Source organism: Phaseolus vulgaris, chromosome 9 (genome assembly GCF_000499845.2).
Source record: "Phaseolus vulgaris cultivar G19833 chromosome 9, P. vulgaris v2.0, whole genome shotgun sequence".
NCBI lineage: Eukaryota > Viridiplantae > Streptophyta > Magnoliopsida > Fabales > Fabaceae > Phaseolus > Phaseolus vulgaris.
In genome coordinates this window covers 31,500,800-31,517,813 of record NC_023751.2, presented here as the reverse complement: position 1 = coordinate 31,517,813, position 17,014 = coordinate 31,500,800, and the positions used below count along the sequence as shown (strand labels likewise).

Sequence of the window (17,014 nt, the reverse complement as noted above, 5' to 3'; positions counted from 1 at the left end):
ACATAGGTTACCTCTCCTTTAAATTTTGTTTCTTTAAATTTTAACTATATATAGTGTGGGTTATATAAAAAAGATATTAGGAAAATTTCACTTCAAAGCTATGGATAATCTATATAAGATATTAATACATTATTTTTAACAAAAAAATTTCTTTTTATTATATATTATTTATTTTGCATATTTATATTTATTGTGTATTTGGGTACGGGTACTTATTTGTTGAAGGTCGTTCGAACTTATTTGACATGGATTACTTTAGTGTTGTAGCGCCTGATATTCACTTTTAACTCATTAAATTTCTAACAATATTTCTTTTAAATATAATTTCATATCTTTTACTTTATATTATACTCGTCTTTATATTATACTCGTCTAAATTGATTATCAAGACAAACCAACAACTCTTATGCCATTTAAATGAGTTCTTCCACGAGAAACACCAAGAAGAACATTGAAGAAAAATATTCTAGTCAATGTTGATCGAAAGTTTTTTCAATCAACATTAGAAGAAAATCCTAACAAACTATTGAGTAAGAATAACATTAGTATTGTTGATAAAAAAAAAGCACTATAGAAATCAACAAAAAAAAATAACTATGCCATACATCAATAAAATAAATCTAGTTCTCATCTAAACAATAATAAATAATAGAAAAACTTTTATTATAGAACAACCATAATAGACATCTGCTGAAAAGTAGTCCTCTCAATATTGGTTAGGAAACATCCTAAGTAACATTGACAACAATTTGGAGAAGAACCTCAAATAACATAAATTGACAAAAAAAAAATTGTGTTTGACATGAACAAAAAAACATTGTTAATGTTATCAAGAAAATCTTAACTTAACATTAGTTGAAAAAGAAGTCTAACCTACATCAACAATAAATAACCTTAATAGAAATTTGTCAACTATGAAAAAAAAAATTGTGAACATTTTTGTGTGAAAATCTATCAATAAACAATATTGTGAATATAAATAATTTTAATTTCTTATTTAAAAAATTTAAAATTATCTAATTTTAAGTAATCTAATTATTCTCATAAATTTGTGTCATGTGAAAAACATCCTTGAGTACACATTCACCAAAGTCTTAAAAAATCCTAAGATTAATCTCGTAACGACATCTTCAAGTCATTCATCATATGTTAAGTCTTATCATGCCAAATTTGACTCATATCACAAGTTATGAAAAACCTTATCAATATGATCATAATATTGATCATAGTGCTTTTCACAGGGAATGAAGCTTGTTTAACATATTTGTGTTGAACCAAGTGGTGTTCTGAAGAATCCAAATCCTTTGAAGGATGTTGAAGCCTCTGCTGTGCTTGATGTTGCTGTGCTGGTTTAAGCTTTGTTCTGGGGTAGTTTATATGTTGTAATCCACCCTATGATTAAATCTAAAGCATTAGCTTCTCAATCTTTGTGAAAACAAAATGATTTCAAACTAAGTAAAAACAACCGATTGTTTTGTCGAAACAACTGATTGTTTGTACTTAGGTGTTTTGAGAAAAAGTTTGAAAACTGTTTTGAATGGTTAAACTGTTAAGTACCAAAACAACCGATTGATTCAAGGAAACAACCGATTGTTTGTTTTGGGACCATAACAGAAAAACTGTTCTCTTTGACTGAGCTTTAAGTGATTTAACTGTTGATAAGTGCCAATGTGTAGTTTTTATGATTGAGAAAATTGAACACTTTGGAACTTAATTGTTGCTTAATGTAAGAAAATTACCCTAATCTGAGAATTATTGAATCTGATTATATATTTTTTGAACCAAGAAACAAATGAAGAAATTTAATCTCAATTTTTGTGTAAATTGCAGATGAATATGAAGCACTGAAAGAATGTATTCAAGCTGGCATTGAAAGAAAAAAAAGTAAAAACTTAATTGGATCACAAGAAGATTTAGCTCAAGCTAGAGGATTTAGCTCAAGCTAAAACTGTCCAGAATTGATTAAAGGTGCAGTAGAATTCTAGCCCAGGCTAGAATTGCTAGCTTAAGCTAAAACTGTCCATAGTTGATTAAAGGTGCAGTACTGATCTAGCTCAGGCTAGAATCGCTAACTCAAGCTAAAAATGCACAGAAATATCTAGCTCAAGCTAAAACGGGCTAGCTTGAGCTAAAGTTGATTATATAAATTCTAAAACATATCTCAAAACCAGCAGTGGAAAACAGATTAGGTTTTTATAGAGAGAGACTAGTGAGAGAAAGAGAAGAAACCTCTGTTCTTAGGAGAAGAACTTGCTCAGATCAGCCCTTCTTTCTAACTTGGGATTGAATGTAATTTATCTTGATCAAATGTATTCTTGGTGATATATATATATATATATATATATATATATAATTATCTTTTCTACTTGTTCTTGGTATTTTCGTTTTATGCTTATTGTTTGATTCTGTCTGATCAATAGAGTCTTGATTTTGATCCTTAAATTTAACTGGAAAGTACCTTTAAGGATCTGAAATAAACGAAAATACTTGATAACTTGTAATGTTAGGAATAGATTCTAGGTTATTGATTGCATTATAATTTTGTTCCTAAAGCTGGATGATTTGTTAAATATCTGAGGAATCAGTGTTTGAGAAATTATCTTATGAATTTCATCTGTGAGGAATCAAGATGAATGACTTTAAATTAAGCATCAAGAATAAGTAGTTTTGAGTATTATATATTGTATTATTCAAAATACAGATGATTGAGATAAACGCAATTCAATCCCAAGTATCTTTCTCTATATTTGATAAGTTGATTTTGTTACGTCTTGAATCAAACCCTAACTCTCCGAGTTATTTGTGAAATCTTTAATTTGGTTAAGAACAAAGTCTCAAAATTATTTTCTATACTTAATGAGTTTTACAACAGAACATCTTAATTAGAATTGTTCTTTGTGGGTTCGACATTCGTACTTTAAAGAGTACTATATTACAGTTGATTCGGTACACTTGTCGAGAAAAATCAACAACTGTTTACGCTCCAGTCATTAAATGCTTTGACCAATCTTTTAATGCAATTTAAGAGTTTGTTAAGATTTGATAACAAACTACATCTTTGAATATATTCAGAAAAACATATTTAAGAATTAAGAATCTTTGACAAAGTTTTTCTAAGAGAGTTTTTTCAAAGTGTTGAGATTGCTAAGTTGTTTGTGATTGATCAAAGTGCTGGAATAGGATTCTGCTTGTATTGATTTCAGATTATCTTCTGTAACAAGTGTAATCCTTGTACTCTGTTGAACAATTTCGTTTCTGTGTTTGCTGAGATTGGTTGTGTGTTCTTAAGGTGTTTAAGATCAGCAATCTTAGTGTTGGCCAAGGAGAGTGTGTTTCTTGAGGTGTTCAAGGTCATTCTCTTGGTTGTTGTGTAAGTAATCAAGTGGTGATTGCTTAGTGGATATCCTCAGGGTTTCTGAGAAGACTGGATGTAGCTTTGGTTTGGAGTGAACCAGTATAAACAACTGTGTACAATCTCTCTATCTCTAACTCTTTAAATTCAGTTTGTTTGTTGTTTACTGGTATAAACAACCGATTGTTGCTACGAAACAACCGATTGTTTTTCTGGTCTATAGCTTTTGCTTGCTGTTTTGGCTAAATGAATTGCTGAATCATTTGGTTCCTGAGATAAATTCATTCTAGTTTTTGAAATATTTGCGAAAACCCTTTTAAACAATTCACCCCCCCTCTAGTTTAAAGCCATCTTTTCTAACAATTGGCATCAAGAGCTTGGTTCTTGAAAGTTATTCAAGTTGATCCTAAAAATCTTTTTAAATGGCTGATAGACTACCGTTTGGGGAAGGTGCTTCAATTAACATACCACATTTGTTCTGTGGTTTGAACTACCAATTTTGGAAAGTAAGAATGAAAATATTTATGGAATCTCTTGACGAAGGAATTTGGGATGCAATTGAAAATGGCTCTTTTATCCCAAAGTTTGAAAAAGATGGATCTGTCATTGAGAAGCCATGGTCTCAATGGACTGATGCAGAAAGCAAAATGGCCAAATTCGATTGCATTGCCAAAAATATTATAACATATGCTTTAAATTCTGATGAGTTTTTCAGGGTCTCACAATGCAAATCATCAAAAGAAATGTGGGACACTTTGGAAGTCACTCATGAAGAAACAAATGAGGTGAAAAGAGCTAGAAAGCATGCTCTCATCCAAGAGTATGAGATGTTTAGAATGCTTAAAGGAGAAACAATTGATGAGGTGCAGAAAAGTTTTACGCACATCATCAATCACCTTATGAGCCTAGACAAGACCTTTGACAAAGAAGAGTTGAACATCAAGATCTTGAAATGTCTTGATAGAGCATGGCAACCAAAGGTAACTGCTATTTCCGAATCTAAAGATCTAACATCATTAAGTGTTGCTTCTTTGTTTGAAAAGCTTAGGGAACATGATGAATAGATTCAATGTTCAAGAGAGTGAAGATAAGCACACAAGGAGCATAGCCTTGAAAGCATCCAAACACAAGGGAAAGCAATATTCAAGTGATGATAGTGATGAGGAAAACCTTAGCTTGCTGTCAAGAAAATTCAGCAAATTCCTAAAGAGAAACCGCAACAAAGACAACAACAAGGATAGGTATGGAAACAAGAAACCCAATGAATTCAATTCAAATAACTATACTTGTTTTGGTTGTGGTGAGCAAGGTCATATAAAGGCAGATTGTCCCAACAAGAGCAAAGAGAAAAAGACTAGTTACAAGGAGAAGAAAGGCAAGACAAAAAGAGCCTACATAGCTTAGGATGAAAATGAGGTGTCATCATCAAGTTCTTCATCAAGTGAAGATGAAAAAGCAAACATATGTTTGGTAGCTGAAAATGATGATGAATCTTGCAGCTCAAGTGAGGTAAGTTCATGTGCTTCCTTAAATGAACAAAATTATAGTGAATTGCTTGAAGCTTTTCAAGAAACACATGATGAAGCTAATAGATTGGTTCTTTCAAACAACCGATTGAAAGATCTTAACAGTTGGCTTGAAAAGAGAGTTAAGTCACTTGAAGAGGATCTGAAAAAAGCAAAAAGTGATTTTGAAAAATTGGAAAATCATTTCAAAAATGCCTCTTGCAAGTGTGATACTCTCATTTGCACAAATTGTGAAAATCTTGAGAAAAAGGTTCACTATCTTGTTGAAACTGTGGACAAGCTTTCAAAGGGGAAATCAAACTTTGAGAATGTTTTGGCATCTTAAAGCTGTGTTTTTGGAAAGACTGGTTTAGGCTTTAATCCACAGAACAATCAACATAGATTTTCAAAAAGTTTTTCAAGAAAATCAGAAAAACAACCGATTGTTAAGACGAAACAACCGGTTGTTACATGCTTTTACTGCATGAAGAAAGGCCACTCTGTTAGGTTCTGTAAAATTAGAAAATATTCTGTTCCAAGAGGTTTTATGAAATGGATTCCAAATGGATGTGATGTTTCTATCTGCAAAGAAAAGTCAAACAGACCCAAATTTGTAAGGGGACCAAATCTTGCTACTTGAAATTGCTTATGCAGGAAAAATAAAGAGAAAAGGAGGAACTGAGTCATCTGATCAAGCTGTTGAAGAAAAAGGCAGTCATTGAAGCTGAATCAATACTATGCAAAAGACATCAACAGTGAAAAGAAGTTTCTTGATCAAAAAGCACATGGCTCATTGAAGAATCAACATAAGGATAAGACTTTCCTTTATTTTTTTAATTTCTGTTTCAAAGTTCCTTCTCATGGTTAAAACAATCTTGTTATGATTAATATCATCTGCTTTGAACTGCTTCTGCTCATGGTTAAAATTCAAAAACAGTTTTAATTGCTGCAGAAAAACAACCAATTGTTTCTTCGAAACAACCGATTGTTTTGGGTCTGACAGCACTGTGAAGAAATTCTTTTAATTGCTATTTTGAATTTCTATTCGTTGTAGATCAATTCAAAGGGAGAATCTTGGTCAAAGAACCTGTAATTAAAAGTTGATTACGTTCAGAGAGAAGTTACAACAGTCTTAAAGGAGAATATTCCAAAGTCTTGGAAATTCAAGAGCCTTAATGACTAGTCAAAGATCACATGTGAAGACCATGTGATTTTCAGCTTTTTCTGACTTTTTTTATGCAGAGCAGAGTCAAGTCCTCTCTCTTTAAAAATCAGGTACCCTTTAATGAAATTAAATTCATTTTGATTCTCTTACTGCTATAAAATCCAGTGCAGAATTCTTCAACAAAGAACAACCAATTGCAACATCTCTTGCAACATCTCTTGCAAAAATCTGTGAAGAGTGTTTTCCTCTGTTTTCGTCTCTGCTGTCATGGAATCAACTCCTTCCACCTCAAAAAAAGTCAAAACAAGGGTTGTAAGGTCTGGAGGAAGGCTAGAAGGCTGGTTTTCTAGAGATAATGATCTCATTGAGAAGTATAGGTATGAAACGAGTATCAAGAAGATAAACAACCCCAAAGTTGTATGTTTTGATTGGCTGAAAAGTCAAAAGCTTGATAATGTGAGAAAGCTGCTCAAGGATCAATCTCTCAGAAAGTTTCTGGAGATGAAGGGAAACATTTATCCAGATTTGGTGAGAGTATTCTACACAAACTTGAAGTTTGAGGGAAACAATCTAGTTTCTCATGTGAAAGGTGTAGAAATGGAGATAACTCATGAAGTTTGGACTGCTGTTGCTGGACTTAAGTTTTCTGGTCTAAGAATCAACAAGGGAAACCTTGCTGTGGTGGAGGATTTTAACAAAATCCAATTCTACAAAAGTTGCTTGAAGAATAATCATGCTCAAGTTAGTACATGCTCGGTTGGAGGTTTGAAACTTGATGAGAGATTGCTTGCTCTCATTATAACTTGGATTCTAACTCCAAGGGGGAGTAATCATTCTGTGCTAACTGAAGAAGATCTGGTTTATATCTTCTGCATCACCAAGAAAATCAAGATCAATTGGATTCATATAATCAAAGAACACATGCAAAAAGCCATGAGGTTAGGTGATTATAACTATCCATATGCTGTTTTGATATCTAAATTTCTACTCTATTTTGAAGTTAATCTTGAAGATGAAACTTCTGAGCTGGTCAAGTCAACTCAAGAGTTGAACAATGGATCACTCAGCAAGATGGGTTTTACAAAAGTAGGTGGAAAATGGATAAGCAAGGATGGTGATCATGGTGCCTCATCTAGTGGTGCTGCAAATCTTGAACAAGATGAACCTGCTGATATGGATGTTCAACATGAAAATCCACCTGAAGATTTTCAATATGCAGGACCAAGTGTTGATGATGGACATCAAGGAAAAAGAATGCCAACCATGTCGTCTTTTGAAAGACTCATGATGAATAGGCTTGATAGCTTTGCTGAAAATCAAAGGAGCCTCCATGATCTCTGTGTTAGTAATTTCCAAAGGATTGACACCATATTTGACAACATGGATGCAAGGTTTATGACTTTGGATGAACAGATTGAAGCTGTTCAGAATCAAATCTTTGATCTTCAGTTTGCTGATGAAGAAGATTGAAGGAAAAACAACTGATTGTTTCGATAACCAATCGATTGTTTTTGGCTAATCTTTCTGGTTTTTATTTCCTTCCTTCTGCTGTTGCTGCTTTAATTCTGATGTAATGAAAACAATATTTTGTTTTATCTTTTATCTTTGTCTATTTGTGAAGACAAATAGGGGGAGATATATGCTGTTGTGATTTAAGTTTCTGTTTTCAGTTGATAAAACAGTTTGGGTTATGTAATATGTTTATGATATTAAGTGTTTTGATCTTTAACTGTTAATCTGTATCCTAACAAAATATCAGAAGTTCAATGTTTTGCTCAAAGTTCTATTGCAGGAACTGCTTCAGATTTAATCAGGTACAACACAAGCATTAGGGATTTGTCTTCATCAAATAGGAGGAGATTGTTGAACCAAGTGGTGTTCAAGCTTTGAAGAATCCAAATCCTTTGAAGGATGTTGAAGCCTCTGTTGTGCTTGATGTTGCTGTGCTGGTTTAAGCTTTGTTCTGGGGTAGTTTATATGTTGTAATCCACCCTATGATTAAATCTAAAGCATTAGCATTCTCAATCTTTGTGAAAACAAAATGATTTCAAACTAAGTAAAAACAACCGATTGTTTTGTCGAAACAACCGATTGTTTGTACTTAGGTGTTTTGAGAAAAAGTTTAAAAATTGTTTTGAATGGTTAAACTGTTAAGTACCAAAACAACCGATTGATTCGAGGAAACAACCGATTGTTTGTTTTGGGACCATAACAGAAAAACTGTTTTCTTTGACTGAGCTTTAAATGATTTAACTGTTTACGCTCCAGTCATTAAATGCTTTGACCAATCTTTTAATGCAATTTAAGAGTTTGTTAAGATTTGATAACAAACTACATCTTTGAATATATTCATAAAAACAGATTTAAGAATTAAGAATCTTTGACAAAGTTTTTCTAAGAGAGTTTTTGCAAAGTGTTGAGATTGCTAAGTTGTTTGTGATTGATCAAAGTGCTGGAATAAGATTCTGCTTGTATTGATTTCAGATTATCTTCTGTAACAAGTATAAAACTTTGTGTTAAAGAAAAGATCAATACACTTAACTTTATCCTAATTAATTTTGGTTAAGTGTTTTACAACAATTTTTAAAACATGAGATAATTTTTTAATATCAAATCTCAATAGACACAAGTGCTTTGTTTGAAGTCAATGGACACTATATCACCTTGCAATCTTATCATCGTATGAAAAGTTCAAGCTTAAAGACATCCAATAAATTATTGTTATTAACATTTCCTAGTACATTCTTGACTTATAAATATGTATACTGTGTTTTGAAGATAAACTTTTTTGGTCTGACCACCAAACTTCTCACAATAAATATCAGCATTGTAATATCTTTCAAATAGTGTGTCATAGTTGGTTTACGCCAACAACTTCTATTAAAGGACAATTTATCACCTCTGCATAGTTCACCAACCATGTACGCTCCTAACTTTCTCTCAAGAAGAGCTAAAAGTTATCTAATCAATGCTCGATACTTTATATTAAGTGTCAAACTGTTTGTTGAAGTAGAAAATTTACATTAAATATTGTATGAAGAAATATGCTATTATAATTTATTTTTACCCTTTAATATTTTTTGTTGTAGGACTTCTTTGGGCTAAATCGAAATCCAGATATACAAAATATTCTTCATAGGTTAAATATTCTTCATACATTTTCATAGTAAGTAATATTCTTCATACATTTTCATAGTAAGTAATATTCTTCATACATTTTCATAGTAAGTAAGAAAAGTCTAAAATTACATGATCTAAAATATAATTCTAAATTTAGAAATACATTATAAATATTTAGATCTCACAATTCATAATACATTTTTAATTAATTTTTTTTTCTTTGTATCCCATTCTTTCTTGATTCTTTCTTGGATTACCCATAATTTTAAAGAAGATTACAATATTTTTAATTTTTTTTCCCTGTTATTTTCTGGACTTTTCTGGAAGTATTGAACGAAATCTTCAATATTGGATGATTTTAAAACAAAATTTTTTCTCTAATACTACAATCTGTAAGTACAAGAGTGATAGCTCTCGATTCAACTATCGAAAAAAAAGTTACACCTCTCATAAAATTTAGAAGAGTTTGTTCTAAAAAAAATTCCTTTTTCTTTATAGAATTGATCCATAAATATTTTGTTTTGAACCTTATTGAGAGTTTGTTCCAGAACATACTTCTTGCTTTTATGTCTTGTTCTTTTCTCTCATTGCCTATATGATATTTAACTATTACGAATACCCTTTTAGCAATATAGATAAATAGATATTAAAATATTTTTTTATACTCTTTATTGGATTAATAATAATTTTATTTTACTTTCATAATAAGCTCCCTCATTCTACAAATTAAAATTAGTTGTTCATTATAATCCTAAAATGGTGCTTTTAAACCTTTCCAAAAACAAAACAAAAAAACTTAGCTTCTTTGCTTTGGAAAAGTTTATCCCTGTTATTGAAAAAAATGTCATGGTAGTACTAAACATTAATATGATTTCCTAAAAAAAAAATGGGAATAAAATGTCCATGTATGAATCTCATAAAATTGCATGAAAAAACTTTCTCAATTTTCGACTGAGTGTTAAAAAAAGGAAAAATTCACTATAAAAAATTATTAAATAAATGATAATGTTAAAGATAAAAAATAATTAATTATTATATTAATTAAATTATATATTAAAATAATTATTAATATTTAAAGTAATTTTTATTATTAATAAATAATTTTTAAAATAAGTATCTAATTAGCTATTAAAATTTTAATTATCAATTTAAAAAAAATTATAATTAACTAAATTCTAATTTAAAAATTATTTTAAATATTAATAATTTTTATATTTTTTAAAATATAGTATACACTACAAAGAAAATTATCAAATAGAAACCAATTTATAGAAATCAAAATAATTAGTTGTAATAGTAACTAAATTAGAGAACAATTTGGTAGCAAAAACCTTGGTTGCTAATTAGATACCTATTTAGAAACTATTTAACAATAATAGAAACTAATTTAGAAACCAAATTTTTTTAGTTTCTAAAATATTCTTTAATTTAGTTACTATTACAACTAATTATTTTGATCTCTAAAAATTGGTTTATATGATTTTCTTGTAGTGATATAATTTAGTTGATACATGGATTAGTAATTATGGGAGAAAAAAAAGGCCAAAGTAAGCTAGAGAGTGAAAGTATATTCATTCATTCATTCTTCTTTTCTTTAAACTATATCATCAAACCTTCACTAGATCCTAAGTTTGGTTTTTTTATACAAATATGAATCGGCTAATTTTTCATCCGGATTGTATCAATCTCAAGACCTTTCAATGTCAACCGATCCAATGTGTTCCTTGAGGGTCTCTAGCTCTCTCAATCTGCAAAATTTTATAACATCAAATCAACATTACTCAAGCATCACCACCACATTTTAACTAACACTAGAAAAAATTAAACTTTTTTTACATTTAAAAAAAAACATTCATTTGACAACCCATTTTAATAATATAATAATACATGTAAATGTTTTAAATAAAATATATAATTAAAGTACTAATATTTTGGGTTATCAATAGTAACTTTATTTTGGGTGTTAATGCATCATTCTAGACTGTTTCTTCCTGCACCTTCATACCTTCTTTTCCTGCACCTCCATAAATTTTCGAATTCCAAAAATGCTCCTCTATAATATTCCAGATTATGTAATTCAAAATTCATTTTTCAAATTTGTAATTAGCTTCCGGATTACGTAATCCAGAAGCCTTTTTTCAGATGCATGATTACTTTCCGGATTACATAATCTGGAAGTCTTTTTTCAAATGAGTTTTCGGATTACATAATCTGAAAACTACTCTATGGGAGTGACACAAGAAGGATAAAAATATATTTTCAAGTTGTGTATGGAGGTGGCAGAAGAAGATATGGAGGTGCAGTAAGAAATCATTCTATTAAAGTTAAGTTTATGATACTTGACCTTGTAGCCTCGGCAGATCTTTGGGCCTGGTAAGCAATTTCTGCTTATGGTTCTTGTTCTCGGGATTCCAGGGGCTAGAAGATCGTGCACTGTGAGTTGGGCCACGGCCCATTGGGCTTCCTTTTCGCCCATACTGTAATCCTTCTTGTTTGTGAATGCGTACACATTGATTGATGGTTGAGCAAAAAGAGAACAAGGTTTACTCTATAAAACAATTTTCAAAAACTAGTTTTTAGAGAATGATAATAGCGAAAGAAAAAAAAAAGTGAATGTGTAAGAAAGAATATGAGTAATAGAAAATTGAAAATTGAAAATCGATAGAAATATTATACTTTTCGTTGAAAAATTATTGGTTTAATTGTAATTTTTTAGGGTTATAACTTTTTCAATTTCATCTCACTATTTTAAATATTTTTAATTTTGTGTCATTTAAAAAAAAATCAATAAACATGAACAACAAATAATAAGTTTTCAGTCAAAGGTAAGTTATTGACGAATACGAACATTGAATGTTCACGTATTAATGTAGTAATGTCGTTTGACCGACCCATTTTTTTAAAATGATACCAAAATGAGAGCCTTCAAAATAGTGGAATTAAACTGAAAAAATCATAAGTAAAAGGCTATTTAACCAAAATTATAAAAAAAACAATATGCCCTAAGTTTTAATATTCCTTTTATCAAGTTTTCAAACTAAATAATAATTTTTTTTATGAACTTTAAACTAAATAGGAAAATTATAGAGTTTGGTGAAGAGGAGAAAGAAAAAGGTATGGAGGTGAAGTTTGGGTGGAAGAAGAAAAGGTAAAGAGAGAAAGTGATAAGTAGTAATCTATGATAGAAAGTGAATATAAAAATAAGAAGAAAAGAAGGTAAAAATAGATGTAAGAGAGTATAAAAAGTATGAGACAGATGAATTTTTTGTCAAATATAAATTAACTTTCATTAAGATCTTGTTCTGGATAAAATGAGGTTGACATGTTACTATTGAACTGGAGAACCTGGTGCATTTCAGGTTTTTCCCCGAAAAAATTGTATAAATGAAAAAATTGGAGAATTAGGTAATGATTGAATACTTGTTCTAAGCCTGGTTTTGGGAAGCAATGCCTGTAATGCGGATGAGAAATTTGAGGATGTCAAGAGGGATGTATGTAATAATGCTGTAGATCCATATTACTCCAGCCCATTCCCACCCAACTCCATGGATTTTGGCAAAGTCCCAATGTGCATACACAGCAATCACAGAGGCCACCTAATTAAGTTTGCAGGTTAAAACCACACCCATTTCATCATTCAAAATTCAAACAGACAAAAATGTTTTGCATTGTAGAAAGAAACTTACCAGCTGGGCACAAACGAAGGCAACAAGGAGCATGGTGCCAGGGCGTTCAAAATATGACCAGCCCCTTGACCTGGTCACGAAGATCAGTGCCTGACTAATGATACTCACTTGAAGGTAGAGAGCAGAGTTAAGCTGCTCCTCACTTTCTGCAATTGGTCTCACACCAAACACTTTCTGAAAGATGACAAAACACACTTTCATCAGCTGATTCTGTAATGGGTTCTGTTCTGTGTGTTATGTAGTTTCAATGAAGTCGGGGGTGTTACTTACAGAGAAAAAATCAGTGTCGTGAATAAGGTAAAAGAAGACTGCGGTCATGATGGCCATGTATGCTCCAAGAACCACTCCAGTGGCAAAGATTTCGTTGAGTTTCCATGAATCAGGCAAAGGAGATGGCTTCACCCTGTCTTTTGATATGGTCATGATCGTTCCATCGTTCAAGATGGCAATGATGAGAACCATGAAGGGAGAGAAGTCGAACTTCCATATTAAAGCAACAAGCAAGAAGCCAAACACTATACGGACTGTGATGGAAACAGCATAGATTGTGTAGTTCTTCATCCTCTGGAAAATGGCCCTGCTTGTCAACACAGCACTCACAATCACACTCAGTCCAGGCTGGGTCAAAACAATATCAGAGGCACTCCTTGCAGCGTCAGTTGCATCATCCACTGCAATGCCAATGTCTGCCTTCTTCAGTGCTGGTGCATCGTTCACACCATCTCCAGTCATTCCACATATGTGCTTTCTATCCTGCAACCTCTTCACAATCTCATACTTGTGCTCTGCACATGCACAAAACCGCACCTTAGTTATGATTTCATGTGAATGTAAAGATGTACATTGTAATTGAGTTCTTTAAATTGTGGTTGCAGAATCAGTGTTTTAATTTGAAAGTTCTATGAATAATGATCTATGATTTCATTTGCCTCCAATTTCTTTAACTGTTAGAAAAAAATAGGCTGAGTAGAATGCTTAGCATAAATAAACATAACTCCTTACCAGGGAAGACTCCAGCAAATCCGTCAGCCTTCTCAATGAGTTCATCAACTGAGATTGAAGAAAGGGCTCCATCTGTGGAATCACAAAGGAGGGAGGATGAAGGGTACATGTTGGTGCCCATTCCAAGTCTGCGACCGGTTTCTTTGCCAATGGCAAGTTGGTCACCAGTGATCATTTTAACATTGACTCCAAGTTCAAGAGCACGACGAATGGTCTCTGCACTATCATGCCTTGGAGGATCAAAGAGAGGTAGAAGACCCAAAAACTCCCATGGATCTCCAGCACTCTCCTTGGTCTTCTCTGAAACAGTCTGCCAACAAATATAGTGCACTTCAATTACTAGAATTTTCTCATATTTGTTTCTATTAATGAAGGAATTCATGGTCTTTTGCATGAGAAATTATCATATAGTCTGGGATTATCTTGTGTCTGTGATTCCAACCAAATTTTATAGGAGTAAATCCTAAACTGTAAACCAAATTTGATCGATTACTAACTGAGATTTTATCCTCATAAAAAGGCTAATCAAATTTGGTTACGTGCAAGATTGATGGAAACTATATAATAACTTCTCCTTTCATGTTTACACCCTTTACTGACCTGGCGAGCAACACCCAAGGAACGCAGACCGCGGTCAGCATATTCATCAATAACCTTGTGTGCCTTTTTCAGGGTCTCTCCTTTAAGGCCACAAAGTTCAATGATCTGATACACATAAATGGTTAATCAGATAGCATTGTTTATTTCAAGAACAGATATTTTACTGCAATTCACATTGTAGTGCTTATATACAGAACCTTACTTGCTCAGGAGCACCTTTGCTGCTTCTGTACCAGTCACCGTTGCTGTCAATGAAGGTAATAGCAGTGCGCTTGTCCACAGGATTAAAAGGCAAGAAATGCACCTCGGTGATTTCTGCTCTTGCCTGAGACATCACAACAGAATCCAATTACAATGTTAAGCCACTTAGTTTGCTTTTATTTCATGTTAGCATAAAAGAGTGTGAATCATAGTACCTCCTTAGGGTCACTTAACATTCCCACAATTGATGCATCAATGGCATCCTGGTTTTCAGTCCTGGAAGCCCTGGCTGAAAATAAGACAAGGGTGTCCTTGTCCATGCCCCTGGAGAACACCTGTATTACAAAACAAATCCATTATTAGAATCAATGTTGTAATCTAATCCTAATGGAATATTAATATTGTTATTGCATTATTTAGAATCATTAAACATATCCTCTGGTCTTAAACCATTGAGCTCAGGAATAAAAAAAAGTATGCATCTTAGAAAATTTGAAAACAAGACTTGTCAATGAATGGTAATATTTTGGGCATATAAAACCATCTACTTGAGTCACTAACCTCAATCAAGTTCTTGTCCACACTAAGCTTATTAAGGGTGAGAGTTCCAGTTTTGTCACTGCAGAGAACATCCATCCCTGCCATTTCTTCAATGGCTGTCATTCTCTTGGTGATGGCTCCTTGTTGGGACAAACGGTGAGACCCAATAGCCATGGTCACAGACAAGACAGTAGGCATGGCAATTGGGATACCACCAATGAGAAGCACCAATAGGTTGTCAATGCCATCTCTATAAGACCTATGCTGGATGGGGTACATGACAATGATCTCTATCACAATGCCCACAGCAATTGAGCAGATACAAAAGTTACCAATAGATGTCAACACCTAATTGAAGCAATACAAGAAAATCCCAAAAATTAGTCCAAATTTGGATCATGCTCAAATAAGAACTCATTCATTAGATCTTAAGTCTCAAGTAAGTGATCTAAAGCTTAAATATATGTATGCATGATATGATACCTGTTGAAAGTGACCAACATTGTTGGTGCTGTCTACAAGATGAGCAGCCTTGCCAAAAAAGGTGTTAAGACCAGTGGCAAAGACAACAGCCTCAATTTCACCTTGTTTGCAGGTTGAGCCAGAGAAAACTTCATCACCAGGGTACCTTGTGACTGGCAAGGATTCACCAGTGAGAGCAGCTTGGTCAATTTTCAGAGGATCTCCTTCCAAGAGACGGGCATCAGCAGGGACAATATCTCCTAACTTGATGCTAACCACATCTCCAGGTACCAAAATTGATGCCTCTTCTTCTCCCCATTTTCCATCCCTCAACACCTACACAACGTTGCCAAATTTGTTCTTGTTAGCCAACCCAATCAACATGGAAATTTGAAGTGACTGAACAAATGTACTGTTACCTTGGTTTTGGGTGCAAGACCAGCCATCAAAGCAGCTGCAGCATTGCCTGCATTGTTTTCCTCAATGAAACTGATGGTTGAGTTGACGATAAGCAACACTACAATACCAGTGAAATCGTGCCAATCCGGTGGCTTGCCCTGTCGCATATAACAGCTTTTGTTGGAGACTAGAAAGCACAGACATAACAAAGGTAGCACATGTATACAAAAAAACATATTAAGAGACATGACTATCATATAATCTACATAGTAATATAAAACTAACATAAAATTACTGATGTTCCAAGTAGAGTAACCAACATGAATGCATTGTTTCCATTTTCCAAATTGACCAGAGAAGACTATAAACTGTAGAGAATTATAATTACCCCTCCATTGGCCAATACAATGGCCATGATAGCTGCACACTCCATAACCCATGATAGAGGATTCCACATGAAACCCAAGAACTTTAAGAGCTTGGACTCATTTTTCTCTTCTAATTTGTTGTAGCCAAAAATCTGGAGCCTCTTCTCTCCTTCTGAGGATGTTAGACCCTGTCTGCTACATTTTAGCTTCTCAAAGACCTCTTCAACAGGAATCTTTGCCTAGAGTGTAACAACGTGACATGGAAAAGAAAGAGCAATCAATACAAACTGTAAAATGAGTAAAACAAACTGTGATATGTTAGCTATCGTAGTTATTATACTCACAAGATCAATATTCTCCTTCTTGAGGTCCTCAAACGAGATGTCAGAGGCCATGATGAAAGAAAGAAACCCTTAAAAAAAATTGGTTTCCTTCTTCCTTATTTATTTATTTTTTTTGTTTTATTTATCTGTCTTCTTTAGCCGCTCTCAGTCCCCTGTCTAGCTAGCCATAGGCAGGTAGAAAGAAACTGTGAACGAAGAAGCCAGACAGTGGAAAAGAGAGATGCTTTATATATGTATATATATAAGCTACCCCAAAGTGAGACAGCAACC

General features: G+C 32.9%; 1 protein-coding gene across 1 annotated transcript; it reads right to left on the bottom strand.

Annotated features, from left to right (window-relative positions):
• Positions 1-12,393: 12,393 nt before the first annotated feature.
• LOC137822612 (ATPase 8, plasma membrane-type-like) lies at positions 12,394-17,014 on the bottom strand. The gene is made up of 12 exons (XM_068627522.1): positions 16,745-17,014; positions 16,421-16,639; positions 16,053-16,190; positions 15,655-15,969; positions 15,193-15,519; positions 14,847-14,966; positions 14,633-14,755; positions 14,431-14,535; positions 13,831-14,140; positions 13,099-13,613; positions 12,829-13,002; positions 12,394-12,738 (listed from the first exon to the last, which is right to left on the bottom strand). Exons 1-12 carry the CDS (start codon positions 16,793-16,795, stop codon positions 12,568-12,570), a joined length of 2,568 nt encoding a protein of 855 aa, XP_068483623.1. The 5' UTR covers positions 16,796-17,014; the 3' UTR covers positions 12,394-12,567.

Coding starts and splice junctions, on each gene's coding strand:
- LOC137822612 (XM_068627522.1), bottom strand. CDS start 16,795: ATGGCCTCTGACATCTCGTTTGAGGACCTCAAGAAGGAGAATATTGAT. Junction 15,970..16,052: donor GTCTTGCACCCAAAACCAAG/GTAACAGTACAT, acceptor AACGTTGTGTAG/GTGTTGAGGGATGGAAAATG. Junction 13,614..13,830: donor ATTTGCTGGAGTCTTCCCTG/GTAAGGAGTTAT, acceptor GTGCATGTGCAG/AGCACAAGTATGAGATTGTG.